The 22562-nt window shown below is 37.9% G+C and overlaps 1 protein-coding gene and 1 long non-coding RNA gene across 3 annotated transcripts in view; one reads left to right on the plus strand and one right to left on the minus strand.

The window, feature by feature from the left end:
- Positions 1-22562, plus strand: part of LOC146434530 (uncharacterized) — a 57671-nt gene that overhangs the window by 15454 nt on the left and 19655 nt on the right. For both annotated transcript variants that reach the window (XR_014853421.1, XR_014853422.1), the window contains exons 4-5: positions 11587-11789; positions 13021-13207. This is a non-coding gene — a long non-coding RNA (uncharacterized LOC146434530). The remainder of the gene's footprint in view (positions 1-11586; positions 11790-13020; positions 13208-22562) is intronic.
- On the minus strand, positions 1051-21991 carry MPP4 (MAGUK p55 scaffold protein 4). Its single transcript, XM_085066181.1, has 21 exons — positions 21149-21991; positions 20478-20599; positions 19426-19503; positions 18639-18719; positions 17949-18080; positions 17430-17511; positions 16213-16298; positions 15160-15231; positions 14538-14734; positions 13381-13445; positions 12611-12628; positions 11542-11580; positions 10802-10822; positions 9533-9547; positions 8005-8046; positions 7031-7201; positions 6189-6269; positions 5137-5230; positions 4219-4327; positions 2516-2650; positions 1051-1510 (listed from the first exon to the last, which is right to left on the minus strand). Exons 1-21 carry the CDS (start codon positions 21180-21182, stop codon positions 1319-1321), a joined length of 1866 nt encoding a protein of 621 aa, XP_084922307.1. The 5' UTR covers positions 21183-21991; the 3' UTR covers positions 1051-1318.

Consider the following 22562-nt stretch of genomic DNA (forward strand, 5'->3'; position numbering starts at 1 on the left):
GAGCCGCTGCTCCTTCCTCCCTGCCGCTGCGCCCCCCCAGCGCTGGGAGGCGCGGCGTCTCGCTGTCTCGTAGTTGCGCCTCTTCGACGGCGGATCGCTCACCGGAGCCAACCCAGTCCGGCGGGCGCGGGCTGGAGTCCTCGTCTGGCGGGCTGCAGACGAGCGAAATCAAGGGGAAGAGGGTTCTGTAGACTACTTCAGCTTGTAACCAGGGTGACAAACTGCTAAATCAACTTCTACACAGTAATCGGAAAAAACAAAACACCAAAAAAACTACTAAGAAACGGAAAATAACACATGGGAAAAAGGCAAAGAGTCGATAAATGCTGGACTAGGCAGAAGTGGGGAAGCCGGTCATGGACCACCAGCACAGAGCTGGCTGCTGTCTCACCCTCCACCAGTACTAAGCCCACATCAGTGACGTGTTGAGGCTTCAGTCTCTCCAATTTTACCTCTAAACAAGGAGTATGAGCTCTGGCTCTAGAACAAGTAGGCATGCCGGTGGCAGTAATATTTGACTATAAATAACTTCTTTTTAGACTGCTTAACTTTTGTTGATTTTCCTCCAAGATGAGGTAGGCCAGCAAAATAACCATCTGTGTTCCTCAGGGGGCAAGACAGCCAAAGAGAGTGAGGAACTTACTTGCCACAAGCATTGCACTCTTTGATGAGGAGACTGTGCTACCACAGACCAAACCAATAAGAGAAAGGGTTTCTGATGATTTTCCTCTTTGCTAAGTCCATGTTCTGTCAGTTTGTACTCACTTGATGCAACAAAAAACATATTACATGTATCATGAAGATAACTGGCTTTTGGAGTAATTCATATTGTGCCAACACCACTCCTATTTTAATAGGTAAAAAGTATTAGCAGCAAACCAGTACCTTCATAAATAACACTCTACTCACCAACAGCACACTAAAAAACACACTCTGACTGAATATAATTTGTGAGGCTTCCAGAATGTAGAGGTATCACAATACCTGAATGACCATAATAAAAAGAAAGGACTTTTCTGAACCTATGTGTAAGCAAATAATGCACATACATGCAACAAAATAGATTTTTCTTTATTCTTGTAGTTGAGTGCTCACAGTATTTCCTTTTTTTTCTGTACAAAAGTAAATGCAGCTGTAACATAAAAAGCTCAAGAGCTACACAGAACATAGTATGATTATATCTCCCGTAGCAGCTTCTTTCCTAATCCTCTTCCAAATCCCTCACATACAAAGATAAATTCTTGCAATCCTGACATTAGGATTATTCTTGAAGTAAAACATAAGCTGTAATCTTTCTGAAGCTGCCTGCTGCTCAGAATTAGGGCTGAGTGTCTGAGCATATCCATACTGCAGGGACCCACTGGGGCTCATCCTGTGCACGATGTACTGCAGACAGTAGCTGCGCAGATGCTTCTTGTAAATTGTCATTCACAATCACTTGATCAAAGAACTGACCAAACTGAGCTTCCATTTTCTTAGCTGACTCTTCCATCTCCTGTAAATCTTCTTCCTGTGAGATAGAGTAAGCCTATAAAACTTCAGTGTGTTGTAGAGAAACATACCTGTACAATATCTTCAAAACATCTTGGGCCACATAAACTAGAGGTGAATAGATAATGTCAGTCTACTCTATTTAATTTACTTTATTTCAGTTTGCTATAATAAAGTACACCTGCTACAGACAGTTCCAGTTCTCAAACCCAGAGCTGACTGCCATATGCTTCCCAAGAAATACCTTGTGTCTCATTATGCTCCAATAGCCCCAAAACAGTTATTCTTATGATGAGTGCTGGCAGAGAATGTTAGGGACTAGAAGGCAAATCTACTAATGCTTGTGTTCTTATTCCAAATTTTAGTTTATTTTCCCAGTGTCCATATTACTTTCTGTCAAAGCAATCATGATTCATTTTCACATAGTTATAGACTGAGGTCTCCAAAATGTTAAGATGCTAAATTTAAATTATGATTTGCGTGGAAACAATTGTGGCAAAGTGCTGTATATATTCTATATATAAGCTATGCATTTTCCACAAGCAGGATCTGGTTTTTTATCTACAGAACTTAGTACAGAATTTATACTAACACTGTCATTAAACATACAGGAAACAACAATACATTCTTATAATGTGAAAAAATAATTTATTACATTACTGAATGAAGCACATTCCAAGTATTTCAATGCAAACAGTAAATATATGTCTTGACTCTAACACTGACCCAAGGCAGCAAATCACACCAAAAATATGCAAAATAGCTTCTCCTGTATGGACATCTCGAAGCAAAATGCCTCAGCTCCCTAGACACAAATTACAACACTTACGCTTCAAAGCAAAGCTGAAGGAGGAGAAAGAAATCCCAACAAAATCAACAAAAAAGATAAGAATAACTAGATTTGATTCTAAAGATACAGTAATATTTTTTTAAGAGTTAACATTGTAGCATAGTAGAATGCATTATGTTCTAATTACAGAATCTCAGATTAATAAACTCAATCCCTTTTATTCCCAAGTCTCACCTTGAACTTCATGTTCACATAATAATCTGTAATGATCCTGGCATTTTTACGAGTCTGCCTCATGCAGCCTATGCTGGGTGGCTTGATGAATATAATGTAGGGCTTTAACTCATGACTCCGGGCTATTTGTATACCCTGCAAGTGAAGAGTAAAATGGAGTTCAGGTATTTCAGGTGTATTCATCCCAGTTTTACTCCCATGAAAAGCCAGTTGTTTACAACATGCTGTTATCTCCATCCCTGGACCAGACATTGTTAAGCAACTGTAGCATATCAATCACTTAATTCTGCTGGGTAACCTTATTAGGAGATGCTTTCAATACCAGTGAATGATGGAACATTATTAGTGTCATTAATAGATCTCTACAATCAAACATATTAAAGATGCATTTGAAACCTGTTCTTTTTTAACTGTTAGGGAGCTACTTTTGGAACAAGTTCCTCTTTATTGTTCCATGCTGGAAGGAAGTATCCCTCTTTCAGAACTCTTTGTGCTGTGTAACATTCCCTAATGCTAATAAGTATTTTTAAATTACTGCAGAGCAGTGGAGGGAATGAGAAAGAAAAAGAAAATAAAAAGAAAATTATAGCACATAAAGTTGTTCAAGCCACCAGATTTAAAATAAAGTATGCAACTCAGCAGTAGTTCTGCTACCTCACTGCTCTTATTTCATACAATTGCCAAAACTTGTCCTTTAAACTCACATCCTAAAAAAATTACAGTGGCACATCTGTCCAAGTAGCAAGATTACACACCCCTAGCCCCAACACCCCTCTTTTCCCCTTTTGCTTAAAAATGTAGCAGAAGAAAGTCAAGGACAGTTTTAGATGGGAAGTCTAAGGTGTGACCTAATGTGCCTCTCACAGCAGTTTCAGTTTTTGAGTAGTACCCCTCAAATCATGCAACTTAATCTCTATTTTAAGCAGCAAAACCTGCTGCCAACCTAAGGCTCAGGCATGCTGGCTCTGCATTAGAGGGAAATATCTAAGAATTACTGAGTTATGGTGTCACTCTTTACATTTGGTTGGAAGAGATGTTGAAACATCATAACCCAAACAGCTCCTAAGTACTAAATATGCAAGTAATTCAGAGATGGTTAGCAAGATTTTACTAGACACAGCTCTAAGTATCTTAGATATTTACAAGCTCAGGCTTTTATTAGCCTTATCTTCATTAGCAAATTCAATGCAAAGATAGAAGAAAAAAAAGTGAATAGCATCTAAGTGCAGAAGCAGCTTCCTAACAGCTGTAACTTCTGGAGAAAAGTAAAGGCACACTATAATTTTCAGGTTTTGGTTGATTAATTTAACTGTTACTGCTTTTACCAAAGGGTGTTCTGAGATTGCTAACAGAAGGATAGAATTCTCAACTAGTAGGGCTTGGAGGAGGAAGAAATCCCATGCAACAAGTTCCACATGAAAGACTAATCCTTACTTTAAGTATGAAAATTCATTTCTATACGATCCAAACTGATAAAGCAGCTGCTGCCTTGGCAAAAAATGAACTGGCTCAACATACTTGTCACTGTGGTACCACCACATTCATTGCTGCACAAGACACATGCAAAGAATAATCTATTATTAATAAGCACCATGAGGTAAAGTGGAAAACAAGACAAAGCAACTAACACTGTTCCAATAGCTCAAGAATGCAGAGAAAATAATTTTTCTTTCCAGAAGATTCCCTGCTCCTTTACCGCTCACCTGTGGTTCCAAATCTATTACACAGATCTTCCCTGCATCAAGGACAGCTCGCACTGCATCAACACTAGTACCATACAGGTACCCTTTGTATTCCCCATATTCCAGCATTCTGCAACAGTGGTGAGGAAGAAGGAAAATGAAAGAGCATTTGAGTTTCAAAAAGGTTCCATTTAAAGGTGAAATCTTCAAATATAATCCAGTCATCAGGACTGAATGATCATAAAACATAGTGAACACCGATGAACCTTCACTTTGCTCTTCCCTGCTACACTGGGTACAAAATCAAAACCATTACAGTTCAACGTCTCCAAAACATGCATTTTTTTACTCATCATGGTTTTGTGAATTTTGTGTTTAGAGGTTGTGATTTTACTTGTCAATGCTTGTCAATTACATACTACAAATAACTTCATAAATCCGAAAATCTCAAAGCACTTGACACAACTCAATGAATGCAGTTTCTGATGCTGAGCTGGTCTGTCTTAGAGAGATTGTTGATGCATAGAAAGGAGCAGACACTTTTGAATATTTAGCCCTTAGAGTTCAACTACTCATGTGTCATCACTGCAGAGATCCTGCAATGGAGCTGTAAGGCAGGAAGAGGTCTGATTCACTGCTAAATTTTCAAAAGCAGTCTGGTTTCCAAGAGAGTTAAACTCACAACTTACCAGCACATCTGATGAGCTCAGGACTAGAGAACCCACTTTCTTTTAGAAGGATTCTGAGATTAAATGTGGAGGAGCTATTTGCAACTGCACAAAAACAGTCTGTGAAGAAATTATCTCAAGTATTTTGACCCAAATTTACACCAAACATACACAGTAAGAGTGGAGGAGCCCAGACTTGGGACCTAACTACAAAATTGTACTTTCTTGGATCATGTTGCATTTAAAAATGTAATTAATCTCTTCTACTCACCTGTGGCTATACACCATGTTTTCAAAAGTTTCCTTTGATACATAGTGATATTCACGACCATTCATTTCATAACTTTTCTGAACACGAGTGGTGTCTGAAAGAAGATACACACAAAAGATCAATGGCAACTAAATTATTGTAACTTCATAAGTGAAAATGAGAACTTCATAAAGGACTGTAAGTCAGTATTTTCATAAGTACTAACATGAGATACTTCCATTTGTTAATCCAGAGCAAAAGCCCCATATACTGTAATGGTTTGCCTGTGGCAAGTCATTGAAAGTTATCAAAGCACAACTGTATTTCTTGGAATGGAAGAGTAGTTTAATCCAAATAGTTGTGATTCAAAGCAATTAGGAATTGCTTTGGAACTAGTTGCACAACTGTTTTTACTCCTCAGAGGCAAAATCTTTTAAAGTTCTTTCAGAAAAAATTTACGAGCTTTCCCAAACTCGCACCTGGCCCATATCTGGGATCTTAAGCACAAAGTCCTGAATTTTCATCTAGCTGCAGATTCATAATTTCCTGTTTGGTTATCTAAATGACAAGAACCAAATAAGCATAGGTAGAAATAATTTCAGTTGTTACGTCAGAAGTTAAGCTGCATAAGTCTCATCTGAGACTAGAAGGCTAATAAGGAAAGCTGAAAAGCCTATTAAGCACCAACTTCTGTTGTCTTCGTTCTCATATCTGAGCACTTAAACCCTAAGAACTTAAAATATCTCCAAGAAAACTTCCTTTAAAAAAAAATCTAGGAAAAGCAAACATCGAAATGAAACCAAATCATGCAGATAACTTTAACTGCCATAAAGGTTTTAATGGTTTCAGAAGCTGCAACTTGAAAATACCCTTGGTCTGATTTGCCAAAATGAGATTGATAGTATTTTAAACTAACCCTTATGAAAACAAACAGTACTGGCTTTCAATAGAGCAGAAGAAACAGCCATAGAGCAAAGAGTGTATGAATACACAAAGGCAAGAGGCAGGTACTTGGCATTTCCTGCTCATGTTTGAAATGGGGTAGTGGGGGAAAGAGGAAAACCATTACATACGAGGTATGGCACTTTGGAACTCTCGTGGGTTACTTGTGATAAGCCTTCGCCGCAGCTCATTCACACCAACTCCTGCGGGACCTGGAACATTGGAAAAGCAATATTACTGACCGGGTACAAATCACTTCCCAGCAATAAAGCCATACCCAGGGAGCAACTCAGCAGTACTATTTTAAAAGAAAAAACTTATCAAATACTTCCAGACTTAGAAAGGACAGTGGATTTGCATTTACTCAGTTTGCTTCATCAGGACCATAGAACAGTGCAGAACAGCAGCTTCCCTTCAGTCACTATCATTAAAGTCTCCTTGAGAGCCTGCAGCCCACTTAATGTCCTAAAACAAGGATTATTAGAGGCATCTTTCCATACTGCCCATGATTGAGACTGTTGTAGTCTGGAGTCAAATATTCTTCTTAGTATTGTCATATCTATGCATTTACCACTGGCTGTAGAAATGCCTCCATGTAATGATGTCTTCTATTAGATTACAAATGTTTTCTCATCATTTTCAGTCCCAACTAAATACAAAACAGAACCACTTCCCTAATAAAATCCATCATCAACCAGCATTCATAACTGTATAGCTTCTTCTAAGGACTTTAATAGTATTATTTTTAAACATCATCTCAAGCAAAGAAGATGATACCTACATTAAACTTTAACCCCAAGAATGAGGTCAAATTACAATAATTCTTGAAATGTTCCTTTGAGAGCTGCCTACACGGTCAGCAACCACTGCAATCTGCAGCAGGAAACCCCAGTGGACGAGACCATGTCTGACTGTTTCCTCTCCTCTGGCAGAAGGGGGTGAAATTTGCCAGCAAAGGTCATTAACCTCTTACCCACGAGGATAATGAGTCTGTGCCGGTCTGTTGGGTGCCGCTGGTACCTGACCACCTCTTCGTACGGAGCTGCCAGGGCGCTGTAGCAGCTGCTGGGGCACCGGCTGTAGCAGGACTGCTGGTTGAGCCGCGACTTCCTGCGACACAGCCGCATGCTCCTACGGAATCCAGCTGGAAGGGGCAAAGGCATCAGTACTGGAAAATACACCTGAGATGCAGGCAGATAGTTCTTTAGCCTAGAGGGCGTCTATCTAAGCCACACAACATACTGCCTTTTTTGAGCTTTTTGCAAGGTGAAGGTTAGTGAATTTCATTGCTGCACTTGATATGACAGCATGCTAGAATCTCTGAGCATTAAATGACAGCTGCAGAGTAGGTAAAATCCCATAGAAAGTCACCTGAAAATTAGCCCAGAATTAAAGACTTCGGAAAGATCCCCAAAACAAGCCGAAGGAGAAGTTTCTGACTACCTGAGGCATCCCTAGAGAACAGGTCAGCTTTTTTTGATAATGTAGGTGGTTTGCTCTCATGAAGCAAATCTAGAACATTTGCTCCAGCCTCCAGGATGTGTATTTTAAAGGTCTCTGTGGTTTAATAATGGGTAGGTTTGTTGCTCCACTTGACCATTCAACTCTGAAAACTTCACATATAGGTGTACTTTTCTAATGAAAACCCTCATGATTATTCTCAGTGGATGACAGACATTACTCTTGAGCAGAATTAATCATGAAGTCAAGTTTAAATAGCAGTGGCCAAGTCTCTGTAGAAACCTAACAGGAAGAAGGATTTAAATGGAGAGATTGAGCATTTGCAGGAGAAAAGAGACTTCCTGAAGTTTGGAAAACAGAGTAAGCTGTATTCCATTTAGTAAACCTTTAGATGATATCAAGAACAAAGCATTTGATTTAACTTCAGACAAGTACTTAATGTAGATCAACCCCCAAACACCATACTTATCTTTAGTCATTGCATACCAATAAAGACTCGTTGACCAAATTCACCAAATTCTTCCTCTTCTAGAACACAAAGAACAAATACTCATGAAATAAAAAAGAACAGAGAAAGCTTAAAAGCTAGATGGCTAACAATTATTGCCGATCCCAAGGAAAAGAAGAATTTCAGTAAATATGTGGAAATATGATGCCTAATATAATTTTAAAAGCATGATACTCTATAATATGAAATATTAAAATATTTGACATGACCAATGACCAATCCAAAAGGGTCATTGTAAGAAAAAATAAACATAGAAGGTCTTGGTATTTTCTAAATTAAATTTGAAACTCAACATTCTATTTGTTTAATTCCTAAGATATCTAGATGCCAGACAATGTTTTGAAATTGAAATTAGTGAAAAAATGCTCCACGTAATAATAAGTTTTTCAGGTGCAATCTATCTTACAAGAACTCTTTAGTTAAAACAATAACTAACAAGTCAGTACCTCGAAATCAGAAACAAAAAATTTGTAACTCAGTTTCTGCCCCATAGCACATTTGGAAAAAGCAACTTGTGTCTGCTCAGATCTTTCAGGCAAAAGGAAGACTCGATTTTATTATTTCTTTTTCTGCATTGCACCAGTGATATCTGTGCTCCAACATGTGAACCTAACCTGTTTCCTCTGATTCTTTTTGTCCGCATTCTCATATGTTCCTCATGAAGGCTTCACTATTCAGGTGAGACTTCTAAAACTCTGTATGTATTTTTTTAATTAAGTCTCTCATATAAGGCTTAAACATACAAATTTTCCAATAGATTAATGTTCAGAAAGTTTAGAAACTATTTGAGAAAAGTGATTTGAAAACAAGCAACCAACGAAAAAGAACAGTGCCAGTGTTCAGCTTTCTTTTCAAAAAGAGCTCCTTATTTTCCCTTAATCACGCATATATTTATCCAAGCTGTGTGTTCTCTTTATTTAGGCCTTGTTAAAGCAAGAATGAGATACAGAAGACATAGGCATGTCTTTAAAAGCAGTATTTGTTCCAAGGAAAAACATTATTTTCATTTGCAAAGCTTTGCAATGCTTGTAGCACTAGACTCTTTGATTTACAGTCATCTCATAAGTATGTAAGTATTGAAACAAACTTACATGCATGTTAATTGTGCTTTCATGTCTATACACTCTTCATTACTTGTACCTTTACAAAGCAGTTTTATTCCTACATTTCTATAGGTACTAACAACTAGTTTATGACTACAGAAAAAGCTGCTTGGCACAAAACTGGTCATTCAGGGCTATGTTCAGAGTACTGTTCAGCTAACATATGCCCATATGATTTCTATCTTCAGGTCTCTTGAGTCATCATTCAAATATGTTTAAATATTTCTGCTTTATCTACTCTCTCTTCTATGCTGTGGAGTGCAGTGTGGAATCCTACAGGAAACAAGCAATTCAGCTACCGGGTATTGCAAGAAGAGTGGTACTTCCTGGTAGAGCAATAAACACAGATAAATTCTATTAAATTACTACTTACAGCAGACAGGGAGAAAAAAGTTAGTGTTACCTTCTTTAAGCTCCTCTGCACATTCAGATAGAGATAGACATAAACCAATTAGTTTTGAGAAGACAGTCTATACTATGATCTTAAAAAAAAAAAATCCAACCAACATGGTCCAATGCATTTAGGGAATATAGAAAACAGGTACTGCAGACATTAAAACTAAAATATGTGTCTTTCAGCATGAATTCTCAGTTCCCAAAGGATGCAAGACTCAACTACAGCATCTACATCAGTGTTGTACTGCGAAATACATCTGCAACTACTGGTTAAAGTAGAATGTAGGATAACAAATATTTGCACCTTTTTTCCTCTGGCTGTCTAGATACAGCAGAGAGCTGACTCAGCACTGAACAGAAAACAGGATTTGCAACAGTAATCCCCAAGGGCAGCTAACAGAAACATCCTAGCCTGAAAACAAAAGACTGCCCTGCAGACCTGCTGGTTCTGCCTTAAAGCCTTAGGCATTGCTTGAGAGGTGGAAGAGAACAAATCACCTGAGATAAGAGAAGAAGATGCAGAAAGAAAAAGAACTGGGAAGCAGGGATCTTGTGGAGAAGAACAAATGTAAGGCAGAATGACACTCTCCTCCACAAGATTACCAGATACCTCAAATGAGAAGGTTAGCAATAGTTTTATTTTAGAGAAGAAATGACTTATTTTAGAAGACTTAAGTCTTGCAGAACTCTCAACATGCTGTAAATAAGCAGCTGCTTCCTAAATGAAAAAAAAATCCCCAAATCAGCTTGGTTTAAAAAAAAGTACTGATTGATTGTCTTTTTTATACATAAATAATTAATTTTATAAGCATTTTTCTTTCCTGTATGCCAGCCATGCCCGCCCACAATCAGGAATCCAGAAGCAGCTTTCCTCTTTACCACATCAACTCCTACAGGCACTGGGGATTCAGGCCTCCATATTACCCAAAGGTAATCCAATTATCTGCTGACATCAGTGCAGGCCCTGCTGTCACAGCTTGCATGGGTACAACTGATGAGGATTGGATAAACAGATCTGGTACTGATGCACAAGAAGAAACATTCACACTCATGGGATAAGAGGACAAAAACCTTACTACTAAGGCAATCAGAGAACAAGAGGGAGACTTAAAGCAACAGGATTTTACATAATGGCCGTTCAATCCAGAATGGCTTCTGAAGCTGAAGTGGCATTTTGGTTTTTGCCACCTGTTTGTTTTTAAGACGCTTGTTTCTGGACACCCTTCTCGAAGCAAAACAATAGCAAAGAATTCAGAGCTAGGTGAGAGGAACTTACCTGACTCAAATGTTTCTTCATCTTGTTTAGTAATCCAGATAGCAAAGATATTAAAATAAATTCAAAATTTAATTCTTTTCCTTCTAATGAATTTCAGAATCAGAAATCAGTTTTCCAGCTTCTGTCAGTCTGTCTCACATATACTTTCACCAGCTCCCTCCACCCTGAGGTGGTAAAACAGCTCACATACTTAAATAAACTGCTTCATCTCTTTTCACACAGTTTTGCAGAATCACATCCCTCAACGAGAGCTCCTGAATTACCTTAGAGAAGGAAGAATGAGCTGTGCTGCTTTAGGGAGCAACTCAAGCTACCAATCTTCACACTTAGTGTTCACAAGTGAAAACTTATTCTTGCTCCTTGTTCTCCCATGATCAGTTTCTTGACAATGAATTGTGTGGGTTCTCCAAGACCACAATAATCTGTGGCATTAAATATACAACAGGCAAAAAACTGTGGTAACATTACAACCACAATCCAACAGGGAATCAAAGAGGTTGGATCTCATTCAAGCAGATATTTTTGCACTGATCAAAATGCTTGACTATAAACACTGTACACCAGAACTGCAAACAGCTCGTTTTAATACACTAATACTAGATGAGGTTTCCGGGGTATGAAAAATAGAATTTCCTACCATTAAGTAAACAAGGAGAATGAGTGGTTTTATCTAGGAAATGAGGCTTTTAACTAGCTACTGCCTTGAAGCAAATAAAATAATCTCAAGTGAATTCAGTTACCTGTTTCCACACACTTCTCGTCAATCTGCATGTCATCCTCTACAGATCAACACAAGGGAAAAAATTAATCTGAATCAGTACAACACTGGGGAGGAAAAACAACCTTACAGATCATACAAGACTGAACTCAGACATCAGAAAGAAGATACATGAAGCTCAGATCACCTTTAGACATCTTTAAGGATTTTAACTGTTAACTCCAATTTACTGATGTTCCTTTCCTACAGTGAGCAAAAAGCTCATCTTAAGTAAGTGCTCTGAAGGGCTTGTGGCAGAGAGGCAAAGGCATCTAACTTGAATTCTCCTCTTGAAATAGGTTTCAAGAGGTTTCTCCTCTTGAAACATGGCTGTCAATCCGTTTATCCATTAGATATCTATTTATTATCATGAGGGAATATAATTTTTTGTCCTATAGCTTTTAAATATCTTTCCAACACGCTACACTCAAGGAAAGTGTTTTGCTTGGTTGATTTTATTATTACTTTAACAAGGAAGAAAATGAAAAGATCAATTCAGCTCTCTCTCAATTCCCAGACCACATCAATTTGTGTCCCTGAAATGTGATCACATGAGCTTGAGCAATGTCATGGGCTCACAATACAGCACTATTTGTGTGTTTTGTTCATACCCCTCCAGATAGGCCCAAGAGGAGCTGTTTTCCAGTTACAGGGCAATTGTCAGAGTATCTGTCAATGACATTCTGCCCATATGTATCCTTTAAAGAAATACTCTCTCAGAGCTGCTCCAGGAGAGAAAGAGGGAGAAGAAACAGAAAGAGGAAATGTTGTCTTCCTTCCTCAAAGAACCCATACAAACTGTCACTTCCCTAACAGATAAAGCACTGTCTTAGAGTTTCCACTTTAAGACAATGTATGCATCTACTACTTCAGGTAGAAAAAGGCTGGATTTCAATTATGTTAAGCACACAAAATGCCAAGAACTTGGGCTTCTTCTGCATGTATTTATCAAAATGCCTCATTTCTTGCAACTTTTTTAAAAGCCTGTAAGACCATGTGCTATATTGGTTCCTGGTACAGAAATGCAATGCTGTCCAGATGTGATTTCCTACCTTCTTCCACAGTGCTTACTGTTCACAGCATATCCATTGAAGCAGTTAAAATGCAATAAAATTATGGTGAAAGAGAGCCTCAACTCTAGAAAACAAAGCAATCAGTGCAAAAAGAATCTTAGGGAGTGAAACACATTCCCTCTGGGATTTATCATGAGAGAAAAATTTTATACTTGCATGAAGACCCATAGAATAAAATGAGGACAGAGGAAACAGGAAGAACATTATTTTTCTGGGAATAATTGCATATTTACAGTAAGTTATAGTTGTCAGAGGATAATATTTCTGGATTTTTACTATGAGTAAATTAAAGGGCAGCATAGCTTATCTTAGACCTCAAGAAAAGAAGTTTATCTTTCAATAGCTGTGAGGACAAAGAAAGATTCTAAACATTGTATGTCACTTTTCAGTGCAGAGATGGTATCTGTGTCCCTGGAAAGCCAGGCCAGTACAACTGTCACCTCAAGACTTACAGCCAGTTCTCCTAGAGAGAACTCCCAGATCTTACAGACTTCAGAAGAAGTTGCATTCACAGCTTCTCTTATGGTCAGATGCCAAGTACACTGGAGACAACCATCTCCATCATCAATACTCCAGGTACCATTATCATTATTTATCTGGGGATAATTAACACACTTCTAAGGTTACAATAGGGTTCCAGAAACAGTGTCTGAATTGAACTGAATTGTATAAGCTTCTATTTCAGTATCCCTGAAACAGAGACAAGATCTTTCTTTCCTACTGTATCACTCAAGTAACTTTTCACTCACACATTGATGATTTGAGACAGAGATGGGGCTGGAAGGGCTGAGACCACCAGAATTCTCGCTGCTTCCTACATAAAAATAAGTTTATCACAGTTAAAGAAACAAAACAGTACATAAGCACATTATGCTCCAGTCAGATTCACTGCTTATATGTAAGCTCAATCAATATTGAACTGAGAGAGGACAGCAAGAACTGAAACATTACCAAATGTTTTAGCCCACTGCAAAGTCCTGAGTGAAAACAAACATGGTTTCAGAACTATTCCAATTTCCAAATTAACAGCCCAGAAGTATTAAGAGTTTTATATAAAGTATGGGAAGATAAGCCATGGTGTGGTACAGACTCCTGGAAGTAGAAGAGTGTGCTACTGCTAGGGGTAGTAGTACTACTGCCTCTATTACTACACAGAACCTCTTGCTTGCAGCCTGAGTCACAACCCAGTTTGATTTCAGCTTGCATTATACAGACCACAGGTAGGTTTATATATCTATTACAAAGTGAAGTCTATCACCTATTGCATAGCCTTATGTTATCTTGGGGGTACCACAGGACACGTGCTTAAAGAATCAAATTGAAATGTTTGCTACAGCAGTGTAAGAATTCTGATTCTGAAAGCACGTTGTGTAAAAATAAGGGTATATTTATACAGAAAATAATAGGTAAGGGATCCTTGTTCTTCCCTTGAGTGTTTGGGGTTTTTTCTCCTTTTAATCTGGTCTACTCAGTTTTGACAGAAGCTGAAGAGGTCACTCATACATCACAGGACATATTTAAAAAAAAATACCATGCTTTTAGTATCCCCCTCTTCCTCTTGCCTTTTTTTTCCCATCATAGATGATGGTCCTTTAATAGTCAGGGCCCTCAATTTCCACACATATTTCAGCTGCTACACTCCACTAGATGTCTTAGCTACCAGCATGGAGACTGGACAAGTGCTGCAAATTTCCAAAATGGCAATTTGAGATTATACAGGTGGTTTCAAAAGATTGTTCTCACAGGTGTTCTTAAGGGAAAAAGAGCAAGAAGCCGGAGATCATAAAGAGGAAAGATGTTTGTCAGATGTCACTCTCAATCATACTGCTACAAAAATTTTAAATAACAAAGTGTGAATAACTGCCTAATTTTTGAACCAGAAATCAGAAAATGATGATTTGTTTACCTTTTAAGAAGATGATTTGAGGGTATGAGTCCAGCACAGGCACTGAGATCTGAAACTTTCCTGGCCTGCCACCAGAGAGCATCATTCTGGTCCACAATCTGGAGTATTTCACCCTTCTTAAAAGGCAAACCTGCATCAGCACATGGTATGGCAGGATCTTGCAAGGGCCAGTAATCTGCCATTGCTCGCACATAAAGCTGGTAAAGAAAATATACAAGAATAAGTGGAAGCCAAGTTTAGAACAGATTCAACATAAGCTTTACAATCACAGAGCCAGATATTTCTGCAACTTCAGTCAATTAATGATGAAGTCAAGTTTTAAAAACTAGATCAAGCCCCAAACCCTCTCTGTTCATTCAGTAAGGAAAAAGCCCCATTTGTCTCATACATTTTGAAAAGAACTGACCTTCAACTTGTAGATCACTCTGAAAGTGCTTTCATTACACAGTTACATTTCCACTTACTGTCTTTACTGCTTCAGCAACAACATCTTGATGTCAGCTGAGAGGTAGCCATAAAGGCAAGGTAACACTTTAAGGAAAACAGGCAATACCATGTCTTTGTGTCACACAGTTAGGCACTACTGCTACCAATCTGGAAGAAGAAAAAGAATGTTTCTTACTGTTGTTTGGTTGGTGACAGGCCGATCAGACACTGGAATTAATTTGAACATAATTGTCCCCTGAGACAGGGCCTAAGTGATTAGAAAAGAATTAAAATATGGTTGGTATTGAACACAAGTAATCAAACATAGGCAAGACAAGCTTGACACAGCATGGCTTTGAGGCTATTGTAATATCTGTGTTACACATAGAATTCAGGTAGACAGAATCAATGTGACAATACCGTATTTTTTCCAAAAGCAAACTCAAGAATGAAACATCAAAGTTTTACTTAATATTTTAAATTTAATGTAACCTATGTTTCATTGTAAGTATATGTAATTTCAACATTAATTCATACCAAAATTTTCTACTGAAATCTTATTTAAATTAGCAGCAGAGTCTGGTTAGGGTAGGTGACATAAAGGGGGAGGAAAATGATTTAATAATTAAGCATTCCAATAGCTTTTGTATTTCTTATACCTAGAAATGGTACAACCAGGGCAATAGCACATAGATGTGATTGGCTCTCTGGCTGGCACTTAACACTTTGCAGTCAAGAAGCTTGAAAAATTGTGAGCAAAATGACAAATAACAGGGACATCTCAACTGATTTCTTCATGAGAATTTTGACAACAGTGATTACAGTGCCCTTTTTTTGCACTGTGAGGTATGTAGCTTACAGGCTCATTCACTCTGCTTTAGTGCATTTTGTAACATGGACTCTTATTAGAATAGCATCTTTCCACTTATTTCTTGTGGAGTATTAACTGAGTGTCACTTCTAGAAAAAACTGTGAATCAGTGAAGTCTGAACAAATGAGTATTTTTCACAGAAGCTGCAGGTGGAATGGTCACAATTAAGTTAATTTCTGTCCAGAACAGAAGTTAGATTTAATTCTGGTTTCATATATTCTGATTTCATGAGCAGTTGGGAACTTCATTCACGGTAAAGAAACTGAATTTTTTGTTAAAAATTTCAGGCTTTCTCATGTATAAGAGTGTGTAATAGAGTGAGCATACAAATAATCTTAATATAGACAGTAGAAAACATATTTTAAAAATATTAAATACCAGAATATTAATGACTTGCTCAGGCTCAAGTCCCTCAACAGGAACTCCATTTACTTCCACCAGTTTGTCTCCAGCATACAGCAACCCTACCATGAAAACAAATATGAAAACAGCAGCAGGAGTTTTATCAGAGTATGATTTACCTTGGATAGGCAAAGCAGGGTTACACAGAAATACACCAGGTTTGTAAGCCAGCGTTAAAATTTTCCATGTACCAGGTATGCAGGAAGGTATTTTGGATTCAGGCTGCATTGTCCCTGGATGGGACTGCAGACTGTTGTGGGTCACAAGAAGCTTGCAAGCTTCAGTTTTCTTATTCTTACCACTCCCCCATACGACATCTTTACAATCTGCTAATAATTTGCTTTAAAATCAGCATAAACATTTTAATATCATTCCATTTCCCAAAGTAACTGATGAACCTATTCTATATTAATAGACCATGAGACTTGGAATCAGACCCTTAAGAACTCCAGGTGCAGTGGGAGGTCCTGGAATTCCTCTCTGTCCTTTACAGAAAAGCCTTCACAATATTGTTTTCTTTTTCACGTTCCTTTAACTCAGTTAAAACATTAGTCAAACAAGGAATTTAATCAGCTATTTTCTGCAAGTTCGGTTTTCTCCTCTATACAAAGGCCAGAACATAGTAAGAGGAACTATTTTATAATTATTAGAGTAGAATTTTACTTCTGATGTTTTACATTTTAGTTATATCACATTTTCCAAGGGGCATGGAACACATTCAATTCTAGGATGGCGAAGTAGTAACATCTCCAAGGAAACTCTTTGCAAGATTGCTTAGCTACTGGTGCTACCAAAGTGTTTAGCAGACTAGTGCCAAAAAAGTATTACTACATATTCCTTAAAGCCCATTATCTTTTAGAATCACAAACTATCAATATCTACAATTTCTCCATTAGGGAATGAGCTGCTGGTATTCATACTACACTGTAATTTGGGATATCCAGGTACTGGTGCCAAGAATACATAATGAAAACTAGATTTGTACCTCAACTCAGTCTCAAACAACAAATTCATCTGAAAATCTATGAAGCCAGAATCAAAGTCCCTGCAATGCATCACTATTTACAGTGCTGTCCAATGTACACATCATCTTGCTCAATAATGGAAGATCAATTGTAGAAGCTATTATCTTACTTCAAATATCTTATTTCAAGTTCAGTTTTATGTATCACTTTGTTTCAAATTCCACGTACCACTTCTGTCTGCCAGCCCACCATGGATCACACGGGCAACCGTTATGTCACCTGTTATCTCATGGCGTTTAATGGTGGCACCCTGGCAGATAAGAACAAAGAAAAAACACAGTGATCACTGAAAGACCCCAGTAAGTTTCCTTTCATATCACAAGTCTGATCTTCACAATGACAAAAAGTTGAAGGATACAGCTTTTTTACCCCTCCTTTCTGTTTTGGCCACAGGAACAACTCAATCCAGTTTGATTTTATCTCATATAGTGAAAATGCATCTGCCAAATGTTCAAACCCCGAGCAGACAAGGCACAGAACAACCTACTCTAGTTACACCCACACTGTGCAGGGCTAGATGGTCTCCTCAGGTTCTTTCCAAACTCAACAATTCTTATGATTCTGTAAAATCTGGACAAGAATGCATGCAATCCCCATGACATTCCTGGGAAGAAACCAATATGCATCCAGTGCATTATCAATACTTGTCTAAGTGAAAATTAGACAGACACAAGGAAGTTCTCTCACCAGAGGCTGGTTGTTTTTCACTAGGCAGACAATCCTCATAGCTTCTTCATTTTCAGGTATGTTGTCTGGCAGTGGTGGAAGGGTTGGTTCAAAATCTTTCTGGGCCACAGTATCATGAGCAGAAAGCAAGGCCTGTTACAAATGAAAACAAGCAAACCAACTAACCAACCCATGAGCAGAGATCATACAATAGCAGAGCTTTAAACTGCGACTGGCTAGAAAAGAGAAATCGGTGAATAAGGTTCTGTGTGAACACAGATTCCTGGCACAGACTGACATTTTCTTCTTTCCACCAGGAAAATCAAACCGTGAAAGTTTTAAGAACCATTCCTCTGCATCTTATGGAAGACTTACAAAACATGTAATATTTCTATTTGGAGATCTTGGGTTAAGGATGCTGGTTTCGCAATTTCAAGGAAAATTTGGTTTTATAGGTCTGCATTAAGTGACTGTAATTTAAAACTTTGTAAGAAACACCTTTCAAACATAGCCTTAAGTAAAATGCAGCCCACTGCAGGTACTTCAGATACACATTCCACATTTGATCTCACAATCAGATTAGTTTATCATTAGATAACTACGTCTCTTCTGGCTCCTTTGCCAATTCTTGTGAACAGCTGCACATACATTTCCATTCCCACTGCAGAGAGCTCCATGAGCAAACCTTTTCTTTCCTTATGCAGGACTTGCCTTGAAGTGTGGAGAACGCAGTAGTCGTCTTAGCTCTTTGATCTCTCCTGACGGAGGGGCTTCACGCAGTAACTCTATCACCTGATAAATGTAAGAGAGAAAGCACAGAAATGGATTCTGGAGGACAATTAGTTTAGAAAGCTCTACCTTGAATGTAGAAAGGAATATGGTATGGAGACAGTGTTAAGCCCCCTATGTTATATGACTCAGAGGATGTCCATATGGCTTGCTCTAGAACTGGACAATATGACCACAGCTGTACAACACTCAGCCAGGCTTAATTTAATTCAGGCACAGTGCCATTTGTTTTAAATTAGTTTTTGCTCCCATCCCTCAACCAATTTCATCACTAGTCTCAGTTTCTCTACTTTGTCATTAACTCTCCCACTAATTAAAAGATTAAGAATTCAGCCATTATGATTAGAAAAATCTAAAAAGCTTTTAAATGTCCTCATGTCAGGCTGCTTGATTGTAGCCATAACCCTGAATCACACAGTTACATGGGAAATAAAATACATGGTCAGTGATTAAACAATTAACGTGTGTGTTCATTACACTGGCCAGGACTCGCTTAGTCCAGCAACCACAGCTGTGCCCATTTCTCATGCCCCCCCTCCCCACAGTAAGGGCTGTTGAGTAGTTTTACAAATGTGCAAGGAGAGTTTCAGGTTTATATAGTGTACTTAGAACCGAGACACAGAAAAAATACCAGTACACTTACCTGCAACTGAGTTCATTCATTTGGTATGAGTAAATAAAGCAATAAATTGTGTATACACAGTCTCACCTCACGATTCAGTACACGTGCCTGCAGCGTGACAGGAGCTGGTCTTCTTCCAAGATAATGTTGGAGGCATTCATAAATCTGTTGCATGCCATGGCAGACAAAACAATTATAGCAATGAAGGCAATGATGACATTAACATGGTCACATGATTATATAGATACACACATGACCGGCAACGGACAACACTGTATTTCTAGAAACTTCTCCATCCTGCTAGAGCCCCAGAGTTTGCAATCTAAATTCTTAATATCTAATGCATCTGGAGTTAAGTCTTGAACTCAACGCCTTTCCATATTATCAGCTAGCTAGCCAGTTATACTGTAGTTCTGAATTTTCCTATAAGGAAAGCTGGCTACACAGGTCAATAGCCTGACAGAGTCAATTCTCTTCATTTGTAGCCTGTTTCCTTCCTCTAGTTTAAAGGCATAATTAAAGTAAATTTAACTTAAAACAAATTGCTGCATTTAAAACGACCTTATGGACATTCTTATCCCATACAAGATCTTTAAAATTTAAAGATTTTAAAAATCCTTCCTAGAGAAAAGCAGAATTTGCACAGAATTTGTCTCAGAGATAAAATTCTTCTCAAGATAGAAACACCAGTCAAAACTCTGTTATCTGATAACATAAGATCTTCAATTACACATCAGATGTGTAATTGCAAAATGTAATTTTGCATTCCAGCAGTAGGATGCAAAATAAAAAATATAATTTCACATGCCAGGAAGTGGGATGCATAGTCATACAGAGATTTAAGAACAGAAGGGATAACTGAGCAATGCTGTGTTCAGTCTCAGTCCCCTGGCCTTAATACGGACAGGTAAAATAGAAGAGCTTTAATGTCTAGGACATTATAGAAGAGAATACTTTATTTTCCTTTAAATCAAAAGTGGTTTTGTCCACTGTGACTGCTGATGTTACGACTGATATCAGGACAATCAGCACTTAGTATAAATAAGCATTTATTATGCTGAGATGGCAATATCAAGTAGCTATTCCCTAGAGATTGTTCTCTAGGTAACCTTTGCTTTCAGAGCTGTGTGTTGTCTTACCTTTAGCAGTGCTTGCAGCCAGCGAGATCTGAGCAGGTCATATAGCGTGCCAACGCCATTGACATCTCTCTTACAGAGCAAACTGAGTTCTTGCAGCACTAGAGTCAGAACATGAGATACACCTGAGCCCAAGAAACAGAAAAGCGCAAGACACTTCAGTACAAAAAGACCACCAACCAAAGCCAAACAGTGACCCAGGCCTTTGAAATGCACCTTTCCTCAATTTGTCCTTCCAAGAAATGCAGACATTTCCTGTCTGCCTTGCTTTTCTCCCCCTGCAGTCAACTCTGTTGCACAAGAGTTATTTTACCACGTTATTAACCAACAGTGTTAGGTCAATACCAGCAATTTGCAACTGACCTGTGAGAAAAACACACAGGGAATCTTGTGTGTATCAGTCTGGGCTCAAGCTCCTAATGAGAAAGAGGTGGAACAACAAAAAATCTCCTTGGCTTTAAAAGCCAGAAACAAATTCCAGGTATTCTCCTCTGATGCTCTCTTAAGCTAACTGCATACCACCACTATACACCAAGAATCATTCAAATTGTTAAGCAGTAATACTTTAGAGACATTAATCTCTCTCATGACTCAGCAGAAGAAGTGTTACAGAAATCAAGGAATAAAACTTTTTTCAAAGAGAAAGAAAACTGAAAAAGAGATGCAAAAGTTACCATTATCTTTACTGCTGACTGTTGGCACCTCCATCTTCTCCTTTATTCAAGGAGATTCCACCCACTTTGAATACTGCATTCACACCACATTGATTTCACAAGGATAGATGCTGAGCTAGGGAAAAGAGCACAATCATATCAGAATCCTGTCAGGTATTTTACATTGATAAGAAAACAGAATTTAAAGCAAGAGGGAGGTAAATAATTTGTATTTAAAGTGCACAACAGGTGTCAAGAATTAATTAAATACATGAGTCCCACCTGTAAATTCCAGTAGCACCCAAGATGCAGACAGACAAACCTCAACTGCAATATACATTTTAAGCGCTTTATGAAATTGTCATTTGCTTGCTTCATTAAGTCATCTAAAATAGAAAGCTGTCCATCTTCTGCTCTCCAGCTTTTTCAGTGTACTACCATGGAAACTCTTCATTTTTTCTAAAGACTTAAACCTTATTTTATATCAATATAGCTTGGAAAATAATCATATTTGAGGACATGTTACATTTAATTCCTTTTGATATTGACACAATATTAAAACTGAAGGGCACTGAAATTTCTACTGAATTTTCATTGAGCAAAGACACGATTTTGAAAAAAGGGATCCCTTTCTCTATCACTATTAGAGTTTAAGGTCTTTGAAGGATTTGTTCCACATAAATGTCATTATTTTTCTCTCTATTTCCTCACAGTGAATTAAAACACAAAAACCCCAAGCCCAGATAAAAACCCCCACTGCTTACCTTGCTGGTATGATCATCTCTCTCAGGCAATTTATACTAGGTTGCTATTTTCAGAGATGAAATCAAAGAAGTTATCTCCTAATCTGAAAATGTGTCACTGTATTCTTTTATTATAAAAAACAGCATATACTACCTTATTTTTTTTCTTTACATTTAAAAATCAGCATTTTTAAGCAATGCAGGAAGACCACACTTACTAATTAATATGTATCCATGTCTCATGACCTTTCCACATATAAAATATAAGCCTTCTAAAATTTTCTTCCAAATGCCTTCCCTCCCTCAAGATTCTGTGACAACCAAAACTGGAAGTTGTTCTTCAATCTGCTGTTCGTGGCTAACAGTGCAGTACAGGATTGCTTCAGAGAATTCTCTGAACTCTTCTCAAAGAAGTATGGAAATTCCCCAGGGAGCACCACACTCTGCATTTATACCCTAAAGCATCAGGAGTCTATGTATGAAACCTCTGAAGTAATTAAAAATATTCATTACATCCTTCATTTAACTTCAAATCACACTTGATACAAGTTAAAAGATACTGTCATGATCACCAGTATTGTAGATTAATCTTAAAGAGTTAAATATATCAACTGTGCACTCAAGAGATGATTTAGACTACAAGTTTAAAAAACTAACATCAACCATCTGAGCACCTCAGCCAATAGTGAACC

This window comes from Lichenostomus cassidix, chromosome 7 (genome assembly GCF_008360975.1).
Source record: "Lichenostomus cassidix isolate B80296 chromosome 7, HeHo_3.0, whole genome shotgun sequence".
NCBI lineage: Eukaryota > Metazoa > Chordata > Aves > Passeriformes > Meliphagidae > Lichenostomus > Lichenostomus cassidix.

Excerpts from the sequence above, each read along its gene's own strand:
- MPP4 (XM_085066181.1), bottom strand. The coding sequence starts at position 21,182 with ATGGAGGTGCCAACAGTCAGCAGTAAAGATAATG. Across the intron at positions 20,600-21,148 it reads AGTCAGCAGTAAAGATAATG|GTGTATCTCATGTTCTGACT; the intron begins GTAACTTTTGCA and ends TCTTGGGCTCAG. Across the intron at positions 7,202-8,004 it reads TGGTCAACGAGTCTTTATTG|CTGGATTCCGTAGGAGCATG; the intron begins GTATGCAATGAC and ends TGCCCCTTCCAG.